The sequence below is a fragment of the Diceros bicornis genome, chromosome 10 (assembly GCF_020826845.1).
Source record: "Diceros bicornis minor isolate mBicDic1 chromosome 10, mDicBic1.mat.cur, whole genome shotgun sequence".
NCBI lineage: Eukaryota > Metazoa > Chordata > Mammalia > Perissodactyla > Rhinocerotidae > Diceros > Diceros bicornis.
In genome coordinates this window covers 59,734,165-59,761,380 of record NC_080749.1, presented here as the reverse complement: position 1 = coordinate 59,761,380, position 27,216 = coordinate 59,734,165, and the positions used below count along the sequence as shown (strand labels likewise).

At 37.7% G+C, this 27,216-nt stretch overlaps 1 protein-coding gene across 2 annotated transcripts in view; it reads left to right on the top strand.

Annotated features, from left to right (window-relative positions):
- ZNF385B (zinc finger protein 385B) overlaps window positions 1-25,772 on the top strand; it is a 105,951-nt gene extending 80,179 nt beyond the window's left edge. For both annotated transcript variants that reach the window (XM_058549350.1, XM_058549349.1), the window contains 4 exons: window positions 20,693-20,938; window positions 22,018-22,196; window positions 22,777-22,878; window positions 24,283-25,772. In XM_058549350.1, the coding sequence (XP_058405333.1) occupies window positions 20,693-20,938; window positions 22,018-22,196; window positions 22,777-22,878; window positions 24,283-24,501 (746 nt within the window). In that variant the 3' untranslated portion in view covers window positions 24,502-25,772. The remainder of the gene's footprint in view (window positions 1-20,692; window positions 20,939-22,017; window positions 22,197-22,776; window positions 22,879-24,282) is intronic.
- The last annotated feature ends 1,444 nt before the right edge of the window (window positions 25,773-27,216 follow it).

Below are 27,216 nucleotides of genomic sequence, written 5' to 3'. Positions count from 1 at the left end.
ACCATTATACTAAGGCTCATATTTTCATGAAAGGCACATATATCATTGAGACTTTCAAAGTCAATTTAAAAAATGCAACTGCCTCCATCTTTGCCCATGCACCTTGAATTTGACAACAGCATCCTGCCAGGCGAGGCTGAAGATTGTTAGGTAGTTAAGTGTTTGTCATCCTTGGAAACTGACTTCTGAAACTTTTGAGCATTTTATATTGCTTCAAAATAATACTGGGTATTTACTGTTAGGTTCTCCACGCCTGAAAGGTATTTCCTAGTGTTGCTCTAAGAAAGACAACCAAAGTTGAGATTGATTTATGATTTACTGAGGATCTGTTAACTTATGATTTACTGGGGATATGTAATAAACCATTTCAAAAAGCAAAACCTTGGCTATCCCCTTGTTAAGGCTTATATCACTATTAAAAACTTTTCTTGTCTTCAGACATGTTTATTTTAACTGGCATTTGTCTCTTTTGATCACATTTATTTACAACCTTCTGCATTGAAAAGATATTGGGATATAAAAGGACTTTGTATGTACGTTGAATAATTTTGTAAATACCCAACCATAAATGCCCCTGAGATTTTAACAAAGGTTATTACTTACATTTTTATGATATGCCACTTATTTGCTTCAGAAAGAATTTTCTTACGGTGACATATTTTTCTGAAATGAGCGGATGATCAAATGGAACTACTCAATAAATATTTGAAGATTCTGTGTGCAGGGCACTGGTACTAGGCACTTTGGGGGCTTCTGGGCCCAATTCTGATGATGCTCAGTCTGGTGCCACACAAATTTAGGTTCAGAGTATAAAGTTTCAAGTGTTTTTCATAGAAACATTTCTAAAGTATTTTCTCTTTCCTGGCTTCTTTCTTGATAATCAGGTTCACTATTCTGGACTCTGGGCATAGTATTATGCAGTAACAGTTTGGCTCTCTCATTTCTCTAGACCAGCACTATCCAAAGAAATACTCTGTGGTGATGAAAATGGTCTATAATCTGTGTTGTCCAACATGAGTGCCAGAAGCCACGTACAGCTAGTCAGCACTTGAAATGTGGCTATGCTACTGAGGAACTACGTATTTAATTTTATTTAAGTAGCCACACATGGCTACTATATTGGACAGCACATCTATAGACTGTGATACTCTTTGCTCTTTTGACTAGCTATGACTCCAAAGAAGGCATCAAATTCTCTGAGCCTCTCTTTTCTCATCTGTACAGTGGGAATAATGCCCTCTCTACATCACAACAGTGCTGTATGGATCAAATGAAATGATTGTGAAAGTGCTTTGCAAAATGTAAAGCATAATAAAAAATGCCTATTATTGATGTTCTTACAGTTTTTTGGTTTTTTGCTTTTGGTCCTCATGTGGTGTCTTGTTTCAGCTATCCCTTCCTGCTGCTGTCAGTGAAAGGTGACAGCCGCCCCTGGTGGTGGTCAGCCGTCACCATCTTCCATTATGCTGCACCTAATATAGTACATTCTTAAATACCAGATCCAAGTTTATTACACTTATATGCAAAAAATAATTTTAACAGTAGTATTAATAATAATTAATGTTTGAATGATCATTATGTGCCTGGTACTAATGTGCTAAACATTTTATATATACTATCATCTTATTTAATGATTATAACAATCCTCTGATGAATACTAGAATGTGAGACCTAAAAAGGGGAAATAATAGCTTAGAGTCATTCAGATAGAAAGTAGTTTCAAGGCCATATTCTCACCTGGGCAGTCCCCAAAATTTGCTACCATGAAATGCTACCTTTGGATGAAGGTTCATGGACTTTACTGCACATGCTTTTTGAAGGCTTTTGAGATTATTTTTCACTAGGTGACACTTCTAGAAGTCTGATATCTCAGAAAGATGTGTTCTTTCTTTCCCCACCCTATTTTACAACTGGTTTTTAAAAAAAAAATCAAGTTTTTAGTGGCTTTTAATAAGGATATATTAACCAAGGTATGATTCTTGAGTGCCATTTACCTACTTTGCATGTATAACATAGTAAAAAGAGCATGAGCTTGAAGTCAAACAGATTAGCCCTACCTCACGCTGACCGTATAACCTTGACCAAGTCATGTTCACTGACCTATTTCCCCATCTATAAAATGGGAGGGCTAATAGCTACCTCCCAGGGTTGTTGTCAGGATTAAGGAACTAATAAATATGCCTTGATCAGTGCCTATCACCTAACAGACACTCAATAAATGATAGCCATAAAAAGCAATCTTTTGTTCAAAGAAACTTCCAGACCCTATCCTTATCTTGACTCTACAATCACTTCATGCCATACTGCCATGGAACAGTGACCTGCACTTAGATTCCTGTTTATGTGCTTTGTTCCCTCGTAGTAATTATTTGCACTTGTGTTTTCATTCCAGGACATTAAGGTTTGATGAGCCTGACTCTCTCAGTGGGACATTTAAAGATGGAAGTACTTTCTTGGTCTTCCTCCATTTTTGTGTAATGGAGGAAATGTCATTCTACTCATTCTCCCACTGGTTAATGTATCTCATCCATCATGTCCTCTGCAACTCCTGGTACTTCATCCTGTACATGGTAGTCATATGTTAGCATATATTAAATTAATATCATTGAGTAGAATTTAATGGAGGAAGCTCTGGTGCCCTCCCTAGAATACAATCAGGGTAAGAAGACACTGATTAGCTCTTTTCTTTCTTGTTCAATAAGGTGGATGCCCCACCTCATAAGTCAACAGTCTGCTCTATGCACAGCTACAGTATCAAAAGAAGGGATAACCCATCTGTTTGTTGAGGGAGAAAATTGGGTGCTACATGTGGAGAAGCAGTTGTCTGGAGCCAGGTTGGCTACTGAGATCAAATAAGTAGGGAGGAGGGTGTAATCAGACTGAGAAAGACGCCCCTGCCTGACAAGTCCCTGCTGGCATTTATGTCAGTAAATAAGGAAAAACCTGTCAGCCCATATATTTTATTTCTAGCTTCTTGCAAAAAAAATTTTCTTAGTGTACAATTTTTTGGTATTTCTTGTTTGCTATTAATTACTTAGCCTCTAGAAAATACATGCTTTGTTTTCTTTCAAATATGAAATGACATAAATACTAGAATTTCTTGTCACAATAGAGATTATTTTATTCCTTGCTTTCAAATATTTGAACTTCTGTCAGAATGTTATGATGATTTTTGCCTATTAACTAGCATATTGGCCATATCTACATTAAAATAATGTCTTCCCTAGCACAATATCTTTGTTCTTAGTTCTCTAATAACAAATAAAATCTTTTAACTCAATGTGGAAATTAACTAGCATATTGCATTTTGAGTTTAGCAAAAGTTACTTACTTTATTCTTTTCCACCAAAATTTTACCCAATCCTTTGACTAATCAATAAGACATAATGAATATTATCCAGTAAGTACTTTGAAAGTACTTTTTTTGAAAGTACTTTGAAAGTCATTAGCAGATGTTCTGTTTGTATTACTAATGGCATTTTATATTGAGAGAACCCTTTTGGAAAGCAATGTCATAGAATAAATCAAGAACCATAGAAATGTTCATTCCATTAGACCAGTTAATTCTTCCTGTAATTTATACCAAGGAAATAATCCTAAATACAAAGCAAGAAAAATCAAATGTTATGTATGAAGATGCCCATCATAGCATTATTTGTATTAATGAAAACTGGAAACAAGACAATCAGTACTAGGGAAATTATTTAGATAAAATATTTATACCCAATAAAATATAATGCAGCTTTAAAGTAAATAAAAGAGCAACATGAAAAATGCATGTAATACATTAAATCAAAAAGTTACAAAATACATTAAATCAAGAGTTACAAAATGGTCTATTCATGCATTGTATTTGCATATATTTATTGGGCCACCACTGAATACCCAGCGTCATGCTAGACACTGGGTAGATGACAGTGAAACAGGAAGACTTGGGCCTTGTCCTCGTGAGAATATGTCTGGAAGGGATGATACTGAACAAGTGATGACAAGCTTGATGAGTGAAAAGAAAAGGATGCTGACCTAGTCTGGGAAGGAAGGGAAGGCCTAGGCATGGGTTAAGCTCTCTATGCCTGATGAGTGAGAAGTTAGCCAGACAAACAGGGGCCCTGGTTTGGGGGTGAAGGGGAAGAGGATTCTCATCAGAGGAACCAGTACGTACTCCACAGACTTGAGATGTGAAAGACTGCCCTGTTTAAATAACTTAAGCAATGAAAATACACTTGGGGACAAGCAAGGGAATTTAGGGTGTTGGTAAGAAAGTAGTTGAAGTGGTGGCTAAGGACAAAAATGAAGGCAGAATGAAGTGATGGGCATAAACACACAGATTCTTAACCCTTATTTGTACCATGGATTCCAGTGGATGACTAGTGAAGCCTGTTCTCAGAATAATGTTTCTAAATCATAAAATGAAATTTATAGTTTTACAAAGAAAACCAATCATATTGAAATACAGTTGTCAATTTTTTGTTGTGATGTAGTGATATAGCAATAATGCATTAAACAAGATCTAGCAACAGGTCTAATATCTACCATAATTTTGAAGTGGTAATGAGCATAAATGATATTTCAAGTTTTCTATGAAAACTATAATGTCTGATGAAAATATTTGATTTCTATTGGTAACAAAGTTACAGATACTGCTAAAACTGCTGTAGTTTGCTGCCTTCATTTATAATTTAAGGAAATGCTAAATTTCGAGTAGAGATAAATGAAAATGAAGATACATTTTTTTCCATCCAAGTTCATGGATCCTGTGAACTTATGGGCCCCTTGGAAGTCCACAGACCCCAGATTAAAAACTCTTGTTTCTTTTGATAGCATTATCGTTGCTTTTTTCTTTTTTCCTCTGTTCTCCACATGCTATGTTATTTGCATAATAACTTCTTCTAATGACTTGATAGGGTTTATATATCTCAGGGTACAGGTAGGATGGGAAAGAAACTCTTAGCCACTTGTTTTGTATTATAGTTGGGAGGGTCACAGTCTGTATTGCAATGTCATATCTCTTCTTTGCTCAATTCTCTTATGGTCACAGTCATAAGTCCCCATGTCGCAACATTCCTAAGGGACCTAGCATGATGAGAAACCCCAGACAAACTCCTTTGGAGGTCCAGGCTTCTTGAATTAATATCACTTTGTAAAGGAGACTTTCTATGGTCAACAGACTTTCTCCTGCAATCTATAGGTCTTAAATATAAAGCTGGCTTTGACAACTTTGTAATAAAGCAGCAGATTGAATTTTGGCACAAATGCTAGATTTGAAATGTAAAAGTATGATTGGCTTTTAGCAATATATCTTTAAAGGATTGGTAGCTTTCTTAGAGCTGGGAAGTCCAGCCCCTGAATGTTTGCACAGTCTTCTTAGGGCAGGCAGTACCCAGTTAGGTCTATAAAGAGTGCGAGTCCATACCTGTCTCCCTGGAGCAGCCTGAGGCAATAAGCTTGTTTGCTGACAGTAATTTTTTTTTAATTTTCTCTATTAAATAAAGATACATTTTTTAGAATAAGAAAGACTCAGTTTCCTCAATACCTCTCAGGCTGACCTTTCCATTGTCGGTGTGCACCTCACCCTGCCTGGAGCATCATTAACCCTAAACTCTGCATCTAGAAAATAGGGAGGCGGGAGGAACAGACTTCAAATGTTTTCCTTGTACTTTGTGAATCTATGTTTCCTCTGTAAAGGGACATTCATTTAGAAGAAAAAGAACCTGCTCCTCATTCTGCCTAGAAAATTAGTTTTTAATTTTATTCCTGGCTTTTGAATCGTTACTGGACCTACTCCCTGAGGGACTTGATTTGAGTGACATGAGTTACTTATTCTATTTTCCATAATAAAGCTGCCTCAGAAATAACTGTTTCACATCTCTTGGTGACAAATTGAAAAAGGGGCAATTTTTCAATCTGAAAAAGTTGAAATATGATTTCTCTATTGTACAAGTCAAATGGCTCTAAAACTACACAAAATTGGAAAAGCTGTTCATTAGATTCAAACTCTAGCAAACAAGCCCTCTTTTGTGCTCTCTTAGAAAAGTGGCAAGTTCACGAATCTCAGTGCCAGCTGCTTGATACAGAGTGTAGGCTGCCAGCTTTCAACATGGTGGTATTTGGAGATGCCACAGTTTTATCTGAGTGCGAGACTGGCAGCTTCTGCTCCCCAACAAAGTGGCACAAGGAACAGGCAGTTGTCATGTGGTGCTCAGACAGGGAGGGCAATGACTGTCATGTCTTTGGACCAGGAAATCACTATAGGGTGTAGCCCAATGGCCAGAACCCGACTGACATAGGCTTTCAAATGGAAAGAGCAGGATATCCTGTCAAAGGATTCCAGTAGCCTGGCAGAAAATGACAGTACAGGAACTGTTTTGAACTTTTGAAATTAGTCAGCTGACTTTCATGGATCCTAAATTACTTAAAATAAATAAGCTTTTTTGTTTTTTTAAGGTAAGAACATACCAGATTCTGATTCAGTGAAGAGTCATTTTAATTTATAGAGAATTTTTCCTGCTTCCAGGATTAGTGTAAAGGCCAAGATATGAAAATTAGACATAAACACAGTTAATTAGGAATTAGCAAGCTTCGCAGTGATCAACTGCTCTTGAAGAGACAGGGCTTCTGGAATTTAGCTGGAGGCATGCTAATGTGGCACTGGATGTGAAGGGCCCGCCAGCATCAGATTGGCACAGTGTGTGATATATTCATGCTCTGAGAATTTCAAAAACTAGCTTTAATTTCTGTGTCTGTCCTTGACTACTTGACATTTCTAGGCTTGTCAATTAGGTGCTGTGTTTTGTTTTCCACATCTGCAAAATAGCATAAGCCAGATAGAGATCTTTCAGTTTCCAAAGGTGGGCCAGTAGTTCACCCTTAAGAGGGGCCTTGAGATCTGACATTTTCCAACAAGAAGCCCTATGACTAATAAAGCAAGTCAGCTAATGAGTGGGTGTTGTGAGATAAACTAGCTTATACTATACTATGCTGGGTAACTCTTGGGAACACTTGGGATTACATTAAGTCGAAATGAGGCATCCAGTTGGAGGAAACCTAAACGGGTGACTAAAGGACTCCCGGTGTACTGGGTCAGTCTCGGGCCACCTGGTGAAAAGATTATGTGCCTTGGGGTTTGGGTTGGTCATAAGTGGTATCATCACTTAAGACACAAAGCCTGCATAATGACACCTTCAGTGATGGACATCTATTACCCAAAAGGGTGGGGAAAATTAAATAATGCCACAGACATAAGTGTTTGGAATTTCTTAAAGAGTATTATTGCATAAATATATCAACCATGTAATTGTTGATAACGCAGATGAATATAGTATGATATATAGTATAGTTTGTTACTGACTGCTTACAACATTGCCAAGATGAGTCTTTGGGCTACAAGCCTCTGATGAATCTCCAACCAGAACACCTATAGTTCCATGAGAAACCTTGCCAGAGAACAGGACAGCAGTTTAACTGCAAAAAGAACTGGCTATACTTTGGTGACATTTTGTTTTCACTTGTGCTTTAGATTTTTTGGCAGAGGTATATGCTTATTGTTTATATGCAAGTTTGTGTAGGATTCCTAATAAAGGAGATAATGAGATCCACAGATTTGTTCATTTTATCAAACATCAAAATATTGGACTTGGCACAAAGGAATGTGTTTGTTGTTATGACTGTCCTAATACATCTCAAGGAGATTCATTCTTAAGAGCATTGTTTCAACCTCTAATGACATTAAATATTTATTGCTCATATATATCTCTGGCTACAATGATAAACGTATTTTACATAATCAACAGCTGAAATGTATTTGTTCTTTCTATATTTATTTCACTAGTTATGATTCAGCTATTAACAGTGAATTTTTCTTGTATTTTTATTTGTGAGACTAGAAAGCACTGCATTGAATTGAACATTTGTTATTTCAATGAATTTATTGCCCACCTACGGTTTTCTGTACATGGGGCACAAAGGTAAATTAAGACATTGTTCCAGAACTCAAGATTCTCTCTTTCCTGGTAATAACTTTAAGTGCAAAAAAATTATTATAGTTACTGTAAGATCATAATATAATTATATGAAAAGGACTATGAGCACATAGAGAGAGAAGGAGACAGGAGGTGGGCTCAGAGACTCAAAGTAGCAAGATCTGTAAAGAAGTTTTATGGTAATCCAGAGAGAATAGATGAGGGCCTAAAATGAGGCCATGGCACATAGCAGATGCGGAATAAATGTCTGCTGGATAGAATGGTGAATAAAGCTGATGGAAGAGATATTTAGAAGATAGTATCAATAAACTTGAGTCATTCATTAAATGTAGAAGATAAGAGAAGGGAGAATTCAAGAATCATTACTGGCAGTTCTAACATTCAACTGGTAATGTCATTACTTGATACGGGGACTACTTGGAAGGGCCCTTATGTGGAGCAGCTCATCCATTCAGTACTAGGCATGTTGAGTTTGAAATACCCATGAAACATCTAGAAATAGATATCCCATAGACTATTAGGGAAAAAAGGGTCTGGAACCTGTGGGGAGGCAGACATTTCACCTGTGGATTTAGGAATCTATGTCAATGAGGCAGAGGAAGTCATTGGAGTAAATTAGAGCATATAATGCCCAAGAAGAGGACAAGAGTGTGACTTTGAGGAATGCCAACACTAGGGGCAGGCAGAAGAATGGGAGCTGGTGAAGGGGGCCTAGAAAGAGCTGTTGTAGAGGCTGAAGGAGGACCAGGCAAGGACAGTGTTGTGGACATCAAGGGGAGAGTCATTTCTAAAAGGAACTTGTGCCCAGTGCAAGAGAATACTGAAGAGAGACCATTGGCTTTTGCAGGAGGGTAAGGATGGACAGGAAGAGAGGAAGTGGAAAGAGCCACTTCACACGACCACTTCAAGTTCAGCACCATAGAGAAGGTAGGTGGAAAGCTCTAGGAGCAAACCAAGTCAGGAAATGACTTTGGAACATGGAAGTTTCAGCATTTTGTAAACAGAAAGAAAGAACCCAATGGAAAGGAAGCAGTCGAAGCTATAGCAAAGAGAGAAGGGATTTACAGGCTAGAGAGTATAGGTGGAACCGTATACCTTTTCCTCAGAGATGTCAAGAAAATAGGTGCAGACGGAAGAAATTGGAACATCAGGGGTAAACTCATCCAGCTTCCCCATTTCTCTAAGCAATAGGAGAGCAGACATTGGCTAATGAGAGAATTGCAGTATTGGCAGGGAACTTAAGGATAAAGCTTCCATGGGGAAGCTGACTGGCTGTGTATATTCCCCTTATAGAATCACTTTTTTCTCATTTGTTTGTCTGATTTATTGACCTGTTCTTCAGGTATATAACTTTTCAGTATATATGTTCCTGGTTTAAGAAAATCTAATCTATAAGATTACAGAATTTTAAAATAAGTGTATATGTTTATTGCATTGTGAAGACAACTCTGCTTTCAAAAAAAAATCTTTTAAATAGTGCATTCAAATTATTGCTAAATTTTCCAAGATCTTTCTACACATCATCTTTCTAATAAATAAAGGGACGCAAACTGACTGTTGTATCTGACTGATATCTGCAATGTTGGTCTTAAACCCGCTCCTTTAGACAGGTGCAGTCCTATTCGACTACAAATGAACACCCTCTCTTTTGTGCATCCACCGATACAGTGATGATGCTCAAGCATCATCTTAAGCATCACCTCTTGCTACATTTTGTTTTGCAAAGAACTCCAAGGTGCCAAATTGGCTTGTTCATCTTGCAGCTTGTGTGCTGCTGCTTTTATTTTTTTTCCCCAAATCCATTAACTTAAATCTTAATGGAGAGCCGGCCCCGTGGCTTAGCGGTTAACTGCGCATGCTCCGCTGCTGGCGGCCAGGGTTCGGATCCCGGTCGCGCACCAACGGACCGCTTCTCCAGCCATGCTGAGGCCACGTCCCACATACAGCAACTAGAAGGATGTGCAACTATGACATACAACTATCTACTGGGGCTTTGGAGGAAAAAAGGAGGAGGATTGGCAATGGATGTTAGCTCGGGGCCAGTCTTCCTGAGCAAAAAGAGGAGGATTAGCATGGATGTTAGGTCAGGGCTGATCGTCTTCACAAAAAAAATTTAAAGAATCTTAATGTAATTCTAATTTAAACTTTAAAATATCTGTCATCAGTTGGTAGTTTCTATCACTTGTGTGTAGATAAGAAGGGGACACATGAGGCAAAGGCTTAAGAAGTCTTCTGCAGTACACCAATGGGCATACACACAGCTTTGCAGTGTTGTTTCATCTGCTGCAGAGCCCCACGGGCCTTTCAGCTTCATTTCTCACAAGGCTGCACAACCGGTAAGGAATTAGGTACTCTGACTGACACCCATTCATTTCTCATTATTCAGAAAGTGGGAAGATAAAGCAGAAGAGAATGATTTCAGAATTCCTTATCAAAGTGAGCTAACTTGGTTTATTGAGTGTTAAGCAGTAATATGGGCATTGCTTTGTTTTTTGGAATAATAATGAGATATTGGACAAGCTGCTTGTGAACACAGGAAAGAATATGACCAGGAGTCTTTTCACTGCATGCGTCTGTTGCCTAGTTCTTTTAGTGCAATATTAAGTATAAAAAGGAAATTTAATTGTAAAAAGTGACAAGCAGTATCCTTCAGTGACCTCAGAAAGCACAAAGTATGATTCTATTGAAATTGTGGCCTTTCTTTCCTGAGCACTTTTCTCAAGTTTTGGGGCTCCTTTGCTATTCTAGAAGGCTTGTCTTGGAAAGACATTAGTAGGTATCAATGAGCAAGGCTCCTAGTTTTTCAGACTCTTTTTGACAAATGGTAAATGACTACACAATAAGCAGAGAACCTGTTACATTTTCATTTAAAGCAAAATATACATACTAAAACTCTAAAATTTTAGTCTTTTAAAATCATAATGATAAAAAATAATATGCAAATGGATGAATAATATTGTACCCCCCGCCCCAAATTAAAATCATTGCTTTAGGGCATGGGGTGTGAGCTGAGGGTGTCCAGTTGTGGTGAGTTGCTCGTCAAGACTGGTCCGCTTTTTTCTTCAGTCCTCAGTGACAAATGGCACGGATTTAGATATCCACAGCCTCTGAGTATGGAACAGATCCCATGACCTTGATCTCATTAACATTAACTGTGACTTGTTTGAGCTTAGGCCCCAGAACTATTAACATTTCATTATGTCTTCCACCTGAAGCCTTTGCCTCACCTTTACAATCTTCTTGGTTCTTAAAGCTTAATGAGAAAATGGTAGTATTTTGCACACGTACAATTAAGGTTCCAATCACTGAAGTCACTTGCTTGAGGTTAATCGGTCAGGGATGGAACTAGGAATAGCCAAGTTTTCCTGGCTGAGAGACAAGGAAGTTTGGCTAGCATCCTAAATACCATTATCTCTAATCTCAGTAAATGGCCCTACCCACCATTCACCAAGTATTCATGCCAAAACCATAGTAGTGATCCTTGATTCCTCTCTTTCTCTGATATCTCACATCTAATCAGTCAATAGTCTAGTCATTTGTACCTACAAATATATTCAGAAAGTACTCCTCAATTCTCTATTGCCATCCTGGCCCAAGTAACCATCAGGTCTCTCGTGGACAACTACAGGAGTCTCTCAACTGATCTCCTCGTGTTTATCCTTTCACAGTCTATTCTCCACATAGCAGTCAAATGATCTTGTGAAAACACGGCTCAGATCACCTCTCTCCCCTACTCAGTATCCACACTTAGATAACATCCAAATTTCTCTCATGCTCTACCAGACTGTACGTGATCTGGCCCCTCATCAGCTCCTCCACCTCACAGCCTGCATTCACCCCTTCTTCCCACCTTCTTGATCTTGTTTCACTACAAGGTTTTTGTCCTTGCTATTCTTTCTTCCTGGAAGGCTCTTCTTCTGAGAATTCCTATTATTTCATTCAGTGTCTGTCAAATATCCCCTCTTCAGGGGCCGGCCGGGTGGCGTAGTGGTTAAGTGCGCGTGCTCCGCTGCGTTGGTCCGGGGTTCGCCAGTTCGGATCCCGGGCCGCACCGACGCACTGCTTGGCAAGCCATGCTGTGGCAGCGTCCCATATAAAGTGGAGGAAGATGGGCATGGATGTTAGCCCAGGGCCAGTCTTCCTCAGCAAAAAAAGAGGAGGATTGGCAGATGTTAGCTCAGGGCCGATCTTCCTCACAAAAATAAATAAATAAATAAATAAATATATATATTCCCTCTTCAGACAGGCTTGAACTGACTCTATTACCATGCCTTGCTTTATTTTTCTTCTTAGCACACTTATTACTAAGAGAATATATATACATATATATATAAAAAATATATGTATATATTATACATATATAAAAATATATGTATATATATACATATATATATAAATATATGTATATATTATACATACATATATTTATATATAATTTTACATATGCTCATATAAATATATAAAATATATAAAACAAAATATATAAAATTGCTTATATTAATATATATTTATATTTTATAAATATATATATATTATATAAATAAGCATATATGTGTGTGTCTCCCCCACTAGATAATTAATTCCATTGAATCAAAGATTTGGTCTTTTTCACCTCTAACTTTAGTGCCTAGAATAGTGTATAGCACATAATAGATACTCAATAATTATTTGTTGGATGGATGGATGGATGGGTGGATGGATGGTTATTTCCTTAGGATATGTTCCTAGAGAGGACTTTCTTAGTGAAAGGGTATGAACTGCATATATGTTTTAAAATGATTATACTACTTTACACCCCCACTAAGCAGGATATATGGGTGCTATATCTTGTCTTCCCCCTCTTACTGTAATTTTTAAATCTTTACCATTTCTCAGAGGCAGAAAATGATACCTCTTAGTAATTTTAATTTGTACAACTTGATAAATCATGACACATGTTATCAAAAGCAAAAATGCAAGGAAATTTTTACTTCACATAGGGAATCAGAGACCTTCTTTGGGTGTCCATTAATCTTGCTGAGAAATTAACCAAGTAGTGAAAACTCAGGGATAACAACACTTAAGTAAACTTTTGCTTGAAATGGACTTTTTAAAGGCTGTTGTCATTGCTTTCCTAAGTTACATGCAAAGTTGCAATCTTTGAAGAAACTGTAGTAAAACACTTACTTATCTGGTTCTCAGGAAGTTTTTCCTATAATGTCCTATGCTTTGTATGGCATCATTTAACTAAGACATACAAAGATACTACTATCCACTTACCTTTATTCAACAGTGTCAGGCCTTCAAGAAGGTATTACTGACATTGAACATTCTTAGCCTAGTCTCCCACAAAGCAGGAGAGCAGGAAGAAGCACTGGCTCAAGATTCAGAAGCCTGTATCTGAATCCATGCTCTACCACTTATTAATTGAATGACTATTGTCATTGACTGTTTTTCTTTTTAAACAATTGTAGTTATCATAAGACAACATTTAGAGAGAGAAAAAAGCATGCTACCACCTGGAAGATGCTTTGTAATAAATATATCTGACAAAGGACTCTTGTTTGGGCAATATAAATAATTCCTATAAATTGATAAGAAAAAAGCTGGGAATCCAGCTGAAGAAAATGAGCAAAAGATTTGACCAAGCGCTTCATAAAAGAAGATATACAATTGGCCAATAAAAATATGCAAAGGTATTCAATATCATTAGTCATTAGGGAAATATAAATTAAAACCACAATAAGACACCACCATACCTCCACCAGGATGGCTAAAACAAAAAGGACTGATAATACTGACCCCATGTGTTAGAGAGGATGTGGAACAATTGGAATTCTCATACATTGATGATAGGAAAATCAATCAGTACAACCATTTTGGAAAACTGTCTTCAGGATCTACTAAAAGATAGATAGATAGATAGATAGATAGATAGATAGATAGATAGATAGATAGATAGATAGATCGCTCTTAAAGCCCAGCAATTTTACTCCCATTTTTATATATTTAATATAAATGAGTATTTATGTCTGCCAAAAATGTGTATAAGAATGGCTATAGTAGCATTATTCAAAATAGCCCAAAACTGAAAACATTCCAAATATTCATCAATAGTAAAATAAATAAATTGTGGCATAGTCATACAATGGAATACTATCCAGCTATGAGGAAAAAGCAAATTTCTTCTATGTGCAGCAAGATGGGTGAATCTCATAGACATAATGGTGAGTGAAAGAAGCCAGAAACAAAAGAATACATAGTGTGATTCTATTTATATGAAATTCAAAAATAAGCAAAACTGACCTAAGTTGATAGAGATGAGAACAGTCGTTACCTTTAGGGGGAGAGGGAGCATCAACTGATTGGGGGTTCAAGGGAGCCTTCCAGTGTGGTGGAAACATTCTGTATATCTTATATAGCAATATTTTATATTTTCTAAATATCTTATATCTTATGTTTATACAAATGTATACATATGTATAAATTCATTAAATTTTATGTATCTTACAGCATGTAAGTTATACCTCAATAAAAAAAATCTCAAAGGTACACATAGTAACAGTATCTACCTCACTAGAGTGTATGAAAAATAAATGAGATAATGAATGTAAGTTCTTAACATAGTGCTTGGTCTGTAGTAAGTAGTCAATTAGTGGCAGCTATTGATTGTGATTATGATTGTTACTTTTACTATCACTGTAAGATGTAACTGCCTGGAGCAGCTATTAGGCCAATTTTTTGGCTCTACATAAAAGCAAATTTCCTTAAATCGAGCCTCTGAAATCAGCTTCTAAAAACCACACTCCAAACAACTTAACATTACTAGTTGTGTATAAAAGGAAGCATGTTATTATGGTAAAGTCTACTTCTTAGTAAGTGTAAAATTTTTTAACTCCCCAAAAAGCATTTAGTTCAAGAGTTTTGTTCCCTTTCAGAATTAAGATTTTTTTAAAATTACTTTGAAATACAAATCATCATTAATCTTATGAAAAGATATTCAACCCCTTTTAATATTAAAAGAAATGCAGATCAAATTAACAATAATATACTGTATTTCATCTGTCAGATTGGCAAAAACAATGGATGATTAGGCTGGTAAAGGTAGAGGGAAGCCAGCAATCGCTTACAAAGCTCTAAGGGTACTAATTTGTGTAACTGTTGGGAGGACAATTTGGCAATGTGCCTTAAAAGCTCAAAAATGTACATGCTCTTTGTCCCAGCAATTCCTCTTTAGGGAAACTTTAGGTCCTGAGGAAATTATCAGACAAGTATACAGAGATGTCTATACACAATGCTCTTTATATAACTGGTTTACTGAATACGTATATGAATTCAGTGGAGTACAAACATGACTGCCTATATCTCCCTTTCTCATTCCTCAAAGACATTGTCAGATATCAGAAAGTCTGGTCTTATTTGAAACTTTAGGCTCTTATCCAATTGAACACTTCCTTCCTCCTGGCCCAGGTTGGACCAAGGGAAGGGGCATAGTCTGCTCTCTTTTTCTTCCCCAACATATCATTTCTGATTTTGCCCTTTCCAATTGTTAGCGATAGAAGGACTTAGAGGGGGGAACAAAGGCAAATATTTTTGACTTAACACAATCTTTGATGCCCTCTGCATAGCAGGTGTCCAAAAGCTTCTTGAGACCACATGTAAGGTCTTCATGTGGTTCTTCCAATCCTTCCTCAGCCCCCGCCACCAGAGGTCCATTCCTCAGCTTCTTGCTGCCAGGGTCATGGTGATCAACCTTCTTCTGTTGGGTGCTAACAACACGGCTCGAGCCTGGCTACCTTTCAGGATGTCCTACTGACCCAGAGAAAATTCATTCAACCTTGACATGCCAAACTGAGATTGCAGGTTCTTGGACTTCTGACCCTTTCTTGGTCCAGCCCCATCTGTCTCTAACCTTCCTTCCCCCTACTGCAACTGTTATGAGGGGCAGATCATTAAGATCAGAAGTTGTCTGACTGGAGAATGAAATACCAGTGTCCCTTCTTACGTGCACTTCTAGCTTTCCTTGCTTGGCTGGATTCAGAAGCTCCCAAGCAGGCTGGCAGCTCACACCAGTGAGCCCTGCAATCCTTATATAATTCAGGGATGTGGGTAACAGGGTGTTGGTAGCAGGGTAAGTTCTACTCCCTCATATAAATTCTACAGGTATGTGTCTGGGGGTTCCTTGGGGACTTTCTCTAAGATGCTGAATTCCGTGGAGTACAGACATGATTGATGAACATTGCTGAGATACTTCTGACAGTTGCTTTCAGTTTTGGGTTGTACCCTTCATTCTGAAACAACAGAAGTCCCATTCAGTATCTTTTTAACGTTAGTAAAAGCACAAACCAGAAATAACCCAAATATCAAAAGAAGATAAGTTGAATAAATAAGAGTACATCCATACACGTAAATATCATTTGGTGTTATAAATCGTGATCCAATTGACATGGAAAGATATTCTTGATTTATTGCTAAGTGAGAAATGTTAGTTACAGAATAATATATTTCTGTCTATTCATATTTACTACTGCATAAAAAATGGTTTGGAGTAATATATATCAAAACAAAATCATTCTAGGTCAAGGGTTGGAAAACTACTACCTGCAGGCTGAATCTAGCCTGCTGCCTATTTATGTAATAAAGTTTTATTGGCTCACAGCCAGGCAGGTGGCCGCTTTCCTGCTATAACAGCAAAGTTTAGTAGTTGCAACAGAGTATGGCCCGCAAAGCCTAATCTATGTACCATATGGTAATTTACAGAAAAACTTTGCCAACATTTATTTTAGATAATAGATTCACGGGTGATTTTAATTTTTAAAAAATTTTTGTCTGACTTTATTTTCTACATTGAGCATAAATTTATTGTATAAAATACTTATCTGTTAAACCATTGAAACCTAGGTTAGAAAAACGTACTATATTAATAATATTAAACTCAAGAGTAAACCTTATGAGTGGAATCATAAAAATTTGATTATAGCTTCCAAAGTTCTACTTCAAAATATAAGAACTATGATGTAGGATATTATTTTGTTTTTAAAAGTGAGACCTATATATGGACCGCTCTTCTACTTACCAACAGGATTAGTTTCTGAAAACTGCTTTCAGAACTTCTGAAATGGTATGTTCTTTTCATCTTCTGGCATGTTCTTTTCATTTTCTGTGTTAGCGTATTAGGCCTCTGAGGCTGTGTTTGAGTAATATAGTGTTAAGTTTGACGAATGGGTGGGTTAATCTGAGTAATGTTTTTGGAGTAAAAAATAAAGGTGACAACTTATTACAGACTGATTTCCTTCACATGTTATCAACTAGATATGAAAACACTTCTGAAAAGAGAGGTTTTCAAAATGTTTAGAGCTTTGGAAAATAAGTGAATCAATGTGGAACCTCCCAAGGAGGCCACTTTGAAGAACTAAATTCACTTGGATGCATAAATTATGGATATTTGTTACAAAGGGCAATTCTGAGCAAATTTTGCTTCAAAATCCTGTAGGATAAAACCTTGAAAAGGTGTTTGAGTAATCAGGAAATAATTAAGACAGGCACAAGACCTGCTAATTAACATTAGGTGAGGGAATACTTGAAAATGGAATTTGTATTAACCAGAAGTTCTGATGACATGCATCTTTATTAAAAGAAACAGAAGTAAACAGTATATTAATTAAACTTTCAAATACACAAAATAAGGAGGCTTTAAAAATGCCAGTAATGAAAGAGAAATCATATCATGGATTTGGATGAAAATATCAAGCAATTAAAATGAGATATAATAAAATTAGGCTTTGAAGCTTATAAGTTTACACATCCAGAAAGGATGCCACAATTTAAATATCTTATTGCCTCAGTGACTTTCCTGCTTTTAGGATCTGTCTTATTGACTAGCTAGTATTAATCCAATGGCAGAATTCCCTGAATATTTCCAAAGTCAAACTATATCCCTAATATTCTCAAAGATTAAGACTCTGGCCTCTCAAGGGGATAAAAACTAAAACATAATTTATCTAAATGTTAGATCATGTAAATGTTAAACACACCATACCTCTTAATATTTTTTAAAAAGGAAATGGCTACTGTTATTATCTATTTTAATAGTTTTAAGATATTCTCTGCCTTTTGACTCAATCCACCTTTATAACTATATCTCCCACTACATCTGTTGCCATCATCTATGCTCAACTACCAGATGTCATCAAGTAAACCCCAAACTTTCTAACACCAAGGCATTTCCTCATGTTTCCACTTCACTTCCTACTCTTTTTCACCCCATTCTATGCTTATCTAAATCTGACCTTCAAAATGCAGCCAAAATGCCACTTCCTTTATGAAAAATGTCTGTTTCTTCCTAGCCAAAAGTAAGCATTTCCTGCTCTATGCTCTCATGCTTCTTACCAGTTTCTATCATAAACTAGAGATCTCTGAATGACTATCTCATTTCCCCTGCTAAACTGTACTTTCTTAAAGTCTATACCTACTTTATTTACTATTCCCTTCAGTGTCTAGCACATTGTCAGCAATTAGCGTATTGTTAATATGCATTCGTTAATTAATAAATGACCTCTTTTGAAAAGGAGATATGAAAAGGAGATATGAAAAATCTGTTTAATTTTTCTTAAAAAAATAGGGATATGGAGAAAAAGATAATTTTGTCCATCTTCTCAGCGTAACCCGAACCAGATGATTGTTGAATAGGATAGATATTTTCACTTAAGGCAAATATGCTTTAAAACTAAACTGTAATTGTAAACCACAGCAACAGCTTTTTCACATCTTCAGGTGACTATTGTCTGCCTGTTTCAATGTTAATGCCGTATGAAGTCCTCCCTTTGTGCAGGAAGATTAATACACTACACAGTGAATAGTCAGAGAAAACATCATGTTCATTTGTGCTACCTGCTAATCTGTGGGACATTATTTAACTTTGATGAGCCTCAGTTTTCTCATCTTTAAGAAAGAATAATCACTTTCGACCTTATCTATTTCACACGTTTGTTGTGAGAGATAATACGATAATGTAAGTGATAGCACTTTGTAATTGTAAAGTTCTATGTAAATGTAAGATTATATGAAGGAAATCAATATAAGGGACGTTAAAGTAGCAATATGAATAAGAGAGAATGAGTGAGTAAATGACTAAAATAGGTCAGATTCCTTGGGTCAAATTTATATGAAATATCTTATGAAATGCTTGAAGCAAGGAAAGATTTTGTTATGCAATAACTTAACTTCCATCACAAGAAACTGAGTAATTTCATAGAGGCAAATGTTAAGGTTACTGAAGTATTTTGCTGCTTTGTGAGTTCTATAAGATTGCAAATTCAGTCTGAGGAATCCTTATAGATGAGAGAGTTCCAAGCCTAAAGTAAGCTTCAATCTAATTTCTTCACTATGACCATTTAAGAAGAATGATTTTCTTTCCTTCTCTTATACTATTGAGGTCAGTTTGGCAAAAGTCTAAGATCTTTTCCATATATTTCATGGCCTCCTGAAGTTTTAATAAACTTGCTGAAAAAGAATATAGATTGTGGAACCCAAGGATAAAAAGGGGTCTGAGCATTCATTTATTTCAAACACCACCCAGACCTGGAATTCATCTATAGAATCCCTGCTATGTCTAATCTTGACCTGGATGGACCCAATGCAGAAAAAGGGATGGAAATCAGCTGCTGATCCCTAAATCAATTAAGTAAGAATATGATCTCCCATAATTTTTGATGTGTGTGAAAGTTTTGGTTTGCCCCATGTGAAGAACAGACACACACTACCAGGTTGCTGTTCCGCTAGTCGCTCCTTCCATCTTGGGCATCAAGGCCAAGGGTACACAGTTCCAAATTAGCTAGGGCAATTAACAAATAAAAATTTTCAGTTTTAATTCCCTTTCTCTCTTAATGAGAGTTTATCAGCATATTTATAGACTTTTTCTAAGAGCACCAGCTCTACTAGGCTTAAACATGTAATGGATTTTGCTATTGCCTAAGAAGTTCCAGTTTCTTTCCCAAAGGAGCCACTGAACAGAGCCTGTCTTGAATAGCAAATGAACCCGAAAGTGTTAGATTCTGTTCAAGTCACTCTGACCCCTCTTATAACCTGCACATGGGCTTTGGGGATTATAAGCATTTAATAGCTACATGTTCAAAATGCCAAGATGTGTCTGTAAATGATTTGGCTAATCCTCATATTGTGCTTATGGTTAATGTCATTATTTAAAACTTATGATTTAGACTGGCAGTAATTAATAAGTATAATGAATGGAATCTTTGCATCTTGTATTTTGGATAAATTGCATTGCCATTTAAAGAGCAGCAAAAACTTAACTAATCACAACCAAAATTAACCATGTTTCTTCCCTCCCCTCTACCCCAAAGTTAAAATTTTAACTTGGCGTAAAAATTGAATTTTATTCATGTCATAATTAAAACATGAGCAGTCAAATGAAACCACCATTGCATGACTGATTTCATGTTACCCTCATATTCTATAATCATATTGGTAGGTAGCTGGTTTTCCTATATATTGAAGACTTCCCTGGAGCGTAAGTCATCATGATTTGGGGCTAACCTGCCATGGAAGCTGATGGCATGGAGTTCTTTTTCAATAAAGTTCAATGAACTAAAATCCTTGCTGTAGTAAAAATTACATATAGCAATCAAATTTCTATTTTTAATTCCTTTATGTCAGTTCATCTGTGTTTACATGATATATGAGCCTTTAACACTGTCTCTCTGTATCTCCCTTAGAAGATAAAGGGAAGTTAAAAGTCAACACTCCCAGTCAGCCGTCAAGCTCTGAAGGTGGCCCATTTCTCCTCAAATCTGGCACAACACCCCTGCCACCTGGAACAGCCACTTCTCCCTCCAAGAGCACCAATGGAGCTCCTGGTACCGTTTCTGAATCAGAAGAAGAAAAGGCCAAAAAATTACTTTATTGTTCACTATGCAAAGTGGCTGTGAACTCCCTGTCACAGCTGGAGGCGCACAACACAGGTTAGCAGCCATCATTTGAATTTAAATAATGTTTATAACAAAACCCAACTTTTCCCATCAGAATACCATCTCTTTTCTTTCTTCAAACATTAGGTTTGTTCACTGTCTTCTCTAGTTTTCTGATTCAAAGGAGTGATTTTAAGAAAAGTGTGATATAATGACTTTGGAAACAGCAAGACAAAAGCAGGTTGGAGATAAAACTTGTTCTGTTCTTTATTTTCTCAAAAGCATCTAATACTTCCCCAAACTCATTATGATGAAGTGACAGAAATGAAGACAAATATCTATGCACAATGTTCACTGCAACACACTTATAAGAGAAAAAAATGGAAACAACGTAAAAGTCCCTCAGTAGGGAAATGTTGAATAAATCATAGTAACCCAAAATGATAAACTATATTACTCAGCCATTAAAATGTAATTATAAGAAAATACATATATGATTTGATACATAAAATTTTCAGGATATTTAATTAGCATAATCCCAATTTTGAAAATATTTATTTTTTTTAGTACACCAAAAAAAGAACCTGAAAAGAAATACACTAAAATGATAACAGTAGTTATCTCTGGGTGATGAAAATATAGGCAATCTGTATTTCCTCATGCTGCTCTATAGTTTCCATACTTCCTTTTTTATATACTCATGTTTTCCCATTTTTTACAATAAAAATGTGTTAAATTTATAATCAGCATTATGGTCATTTCAAAAAAAAAGTACTAGGGGGCTGGTCCGGTGGCATAGTGGTTAATTTTGCTCACTTTGCTTTGGTGGCCCAAGGTTCGCAGGTTCACATCCCAGGCACGGACCTACACACCACTTATCAAGCCATGCTGTGGCAGGTGTCCCACATAAAATAGAAGATGGGCACAGATGTTAGCCCAGGACAAATCTTCCTCAGCAAAAAGAGGAGGATTGGCAACAGATGTTAGCTCAGGGCTAGTCTTCCTCACCAAACAAACAAACAAAAAAAGTACTTGGAAATTCAGCTGGAAGATAAACTTCTCAAGGATAAGAAAACAAAGAGCTTTACATAGTTCTTAAATAGCTATTTAATATACGTCTCTTTCTATGTTAGGATCTAAACACAAGACCATGGTTGAAGCTCGTAATGGGGCTGGTCCAATTAAGTCCTATCCTAGACCTGGATCAAGATTAAAGATGCAGAATGGCAGTAAGGGGTCAGGACTACAGAACAAGACATTTCATTGTGAAATCTGTGATGTTCACGTTAATTCAGAAATTCAGCTCAAACAGGTAATGTATCTTAAATTGGTAGTCACTGATGTTTGGGGTCTCCGCCTGACTGCGTATCTCCTAATCTATATAATGATTCTCCACTGTGCTCACAGTTAAATATACTAACCTTTACAGGATGCATACAATATACAACATACAGGTGCTGTGTGGAAGAAAAAGTACCAAATATTTGTGCACCTACTATTACTATATGTCAGGTTGCAGGCTAAGTGTTAGAGACAGATGAGCACAGTGGTCATCTGGAGCTTACAGTAGAGCAAGAACTTCTGGAAGATAAGTGAGATGTTCAGCCTGTCTTCCAAGGACCCAAAATCTGGGTAGGTTGATAGACTCTTCAGTCAGAGTGGGAATACCAGGCAAAGTCAGATAAGTGCTACAGAGAAAGGAAGGCGGAGAGGCGTGACAATTGAGTGAGGAGCATGTCCTAATTTCTAGTGAGCTGACTTTACCCACACCACCTTGGAACTGTGGCCCTAGAACTGGGAATGGAGAAACCAGCTGCCTCTACCTAGGAAATACATTTTACGTGGAATAAAATTCACTTTTAGCTTCAGCTAATGCATGTAACTTTTTTCAGCACATTTCTAGCCGAAGGCATAAGGATCGAGTTGCAGGGAAACCATTGAAGCCGAAATACAGCCCTTACAACAAACTCCAGCGGAGCCCAAGCATTTTAGCAGTAAGTTCACCAAGCCCGCTCACCTGTTTTGTGGGGCAGCCTTGCTGGCTTGGGCAGGGACTGTGGGGAAGGAGAGCCCAGGGACTAATTGGTCCTGAAAGGTTTTGAATTTAAATAGCCCTCATAGACAGAAGTTTTAGAATGAATTGCTTAATTCCTGCTGTAGGACACTTGAAGGAAGCTTCCTTAGAGAAGAGACACTGAATCCCTTTAAGAGCTAATACCTTTTAAAAAGACTACCTTCTTTAGCCTATAAAGAAAAAGATCAGGAACAAGGGCAAGCAGTGCCTGAGGAATTCTGGAATGTGTTGAACCTGGGAATAGGGTTTGCTTTCTTAAAAATCCATCCATTTAATATCCTCTTCCTCTCTCGCTTGCGCGCTCTCTCTCTTTGCACTGCCAGAGAGTAAGGAGGGTGTTTGTATTGCTCTCTCTTTCCATGTCTAGCGGGGATGTTGGTAATCAGCCTGTCCTACCTGTTCTCAGTATGTGCTGCTTTCAGTTTCTTTGCAAAAATACCCAGGGGCTCCAGCAACAGATGTCATATAAACACCCAGATGGATGGATTTCATAATCTCCCTGGGACTCGTGTGGCATTCTGTCTGAGGTTGAAGCTGGGATTGGCCAGCTGGAGGCGATGCCGAGATTACCTTCCAGTTTCTCCAAAGCCTCATCTGATGCCCCAAGCAGGTGTTACCTGTATTAAGCAAATCCAGCTTGCAAAGCTCCTGCTGATTGCAAAAGAGAGAAATTAGGGATTGATTTCTTACTTCGCAGGAAGATTCCACCCTGGAATTCTTTTCGATAGAGAACGTTTCTAGCCCACTTACAGTCATTCTCAACGACAGAAATCTGAGTTAGCTGCAGGTTTTCAAGGAATACGCTTTAAGTGGCCAGAGGGAGAGATGTCAACTGCCTGTTTTCTTGACTCATCATGGGTCTCTCATGTCCGGAACCCCAGTTACCTAACCCAGTGCTCGAGGAAGTGAAGTGAAGGGTCATGCATATTCTCCAAAGCAACCTCTCTCAAGGCTGCCTGGTGGTTTAAAGACCAGTCAGAATTTTGAAGTGAGCTCCATTGTCTAAGCAGGAAACCTTCTGGCTATGTTTGTTTTTCCCTTGAGAGCAGCAGCACAAAATAGCTTTAGTGTCTATCCAGAGAGGCTGTCCTGTGTCCTAGTCCTCAGGGGGAAAGACCACCAGAAAAGTTGAAATGGAAACAAATCAAACTAAAGGTATGCCAAGAGCCTTTGAAACCAGCTTTTTGAAAATAATCATTTCCGAGAGTAAAGATTTTTAAAATTTGACTACTTACTGTTTGTGTTTTACTTAGGAAAAGACATCTGTGGTGCTGTTGTTTAAAACAGTATCCCCACCCCATTCCCGGTTTTCTCCCTCTCTTAGGCAAAACTCGCATTCCAGAAAGATATGATGAAGCCTTTGGCCCCGGCCTTCCTGTCCTCGCCCCTGGCGGCGGCGGCGGCAGTGTCCTCGGCGCTGTCCCTGCCGCCCCGGCCGTCCGCCTCGCTCTTCCAGGCTCCAGCCATACCTCCAGCCCTCCTGAGGCCGGGCCACGGGCCCATCCGCGCCACGCCTGCCTCCATCCTCTTTGCTCCCTACTAACGTCCGCAAGCCCCAGACCTTTGAGGCCAGTAGGAAAGCTGAGAAGGAAAGCCAAAAGGATTCAGCGATGTAAGCATTTTGTGTTCAGTGCCCCCATGCAGCCACAAAATGCAGCAAGCATACCACGCCGAGCCCGACTCCAAAGAACAGATCGCTAGACTCGAGAGTGCTTTTAGGGACCGCTCCTCTAATTTAGGAATCTGAGCAGCACAGGCTTTACCTCCCTAGTCCCTCTCCCTGCCCTACCCCATTCAACTTGTGTATCTGAGACATTTGGTTTCTTGCAAACGTATTGGTCAGAAAAAATATATATATAAATATATCATTCTCTGACTATTTTTCCATGGGTGTGATCTGGCTTAGAAACAATATGGGATATTTTCCTGACAGACTTGAAAACTAGGGTCTTCCTCACATGTCTGTAAATAACTCTGGAATCCAACTGGGCACATTCTAGTGTGGAACAAAAATAGATGAACACAAGTGCTGACTTGTGGACACCATCTCACCAACGATCACCGCGTTTTCTTTCTGGTGTACTATTGTTGACAGGGATTGTGTACTGTTCTAGACCCCAGTACTGTTGTATCCTGTGTAGTACTAGCTCCGTATCTCTTGTCTGAATTCAACATTTTTAGTTGCTGTGTACATGTTTGTTAGGAAGCAAAGTAGCTTTGAATTTTCTCTTTAAGAGAACAAAAGGTAAAGTAATGTATTTTCTTTATTTCACATTTTATTTGGTGATATTTAAACGAAATAGAAAGCCATATAACATAGCTATAATTACTACTTGTTTGCTCCTTTTGTTTAACTTATTTTGTAGCTTCCTCACCAGTTTGAGTTGCTGAGCAAATGTGTACAAACAGAAGAGCTTCCTAAATTGCACATTTTTGCACCTCTTGTGCATTCTGCAAGGAGACAATGAATCCACGTATTTCTACGCAATTATCTTCTTCATTTGTAACCTGTTTTCATTTGTATTGATACTACATAATTCTGTGGCTCCCTAATGCAATAATGTACAGAAGATAAAAAATTTATAACTGAACAATTTGTCTTTCTGTTCACTGAATATGTTGCAGGTCTTGCTTCCATGCCCCCCTTTCTAAGCTGATATCAACAAGACTGGAATGTTTGTGATATGGGGGGCAAAAGGTATCAGAAAACAACAAAATAGAGTGAACTCTTTTAGAGCATCTATATCTGCAATCTGTAAATGGTAAAATGTCTGTGTATTTTTTTAAATGTACCTTTTCAATAAAAGTACAAAAAATAAACATCTGTTTGTATTTTCAAAGTTATTTTCTCCTGAGACACCTCCAATTTGAAATCATCTGATGAAAGATTTTCAGTAGGTGCAAAGATTGCTTCTTGCCTATTTAACATTTTCAGTTCTTATTTGCAGCATATTTATTTGTCATGTTTATTCATTACGGCTCACAGCATCTGCATGAGGCGAGACTGTACTGCTGTTTTCCTTCTGAATCTCTAAGAAGTTGGGTCAAAGTTGTGAGTGTAGCCCAAAATCACAGTAGCAGCCTGCTAAAAATTTGTGACTCTGATTTTTTTAAACTTGCTGTGAGGCTTCTAAATCCCTAGCCCATCTTTCATTTATGTCCATGGCAATTATGATCACTTTGTTAGAGAATTTTATTCCGCTTCTCCTCTTTCTCCCTCTCTAATCAACCCATCTGTTCTTTTTTTCCACCTTGTTCTAAGTGTAAAGAATCAATAATCACTGTTTGTTTTGGTTATCTGTCGCTGCTTAACGAACTACTCTAAAACTTAGTGGCCTCAAATAAAACCATTGTATTGTATCACGCTTTCAGGGATCAGGAATTCCAGCAGGGCTTGGCTGGGCTGTTCTGCTGTTCCCTGAGGCATCAATGAGAGGTCCCTTGCTGTAGTATTCAGCTGGTGGGTGGGCTGGTCTGGAGGCACAAGATGGCTTTGCTCATGTCTGCCTGGATGGAGATGGCTAGAAGGCTGACCTCTACTGGAACAGTCTACCAGAGGGCCTACATGTGGTCTCCCCAGCTACATGGTCTTAGGTAGTTACACAGTAACTCAGGGGTCCCAGAGAGAGCATTTCAAGAGGCCTGGATGGAAGTCCCGAGGCTTCTTATAAAATTGTCTCAAAACTCCCAGCATGTCACTTATGCTGCATGCTATTGATCAAGCAAGTCACTAAAGCCAATCCAGATTCAAGGAGAAGGAAATCATTCACTTTTCAATGTGAAGAAAAGCAAAGAATTTGTGGCCGTCTTTAGTCTGCCACTTCATTACAGAATTTTGAGGGGAGTGGTAACAAAGCTATTACAGATCTCCTTTTCCCCAGCTTAAGCCCAAACCATGTCAGTTTTTTAAAAGGAGAAGAACTAGGGCGGAGGTAGGGCCTAAATCCTCATTTCTAAAACATCAAGGCCAGTGGATGGTAGTGCAGCTGTGATTCATGGCAATAGACTTCCTCTATCAAAAAGTTTATCCAACTGTTTGAAAATTGTTGACCTTAATAGTCTAGCTTATAATCAGGTTAGTTTTAGAGTCTATTAAGATTCCAGTTTGACATTCAGAATTTGGGGGTTTTTTTAATATGATTCATTTGAACTGTAACCAATACTAGTTATACCAAACCTTGGTTGGAACTTCACCAAGCTTATAGACATCATGCTCTGAAGGAATTGTGTTTCACTTTAACACTTGGGAGTTTTTTAA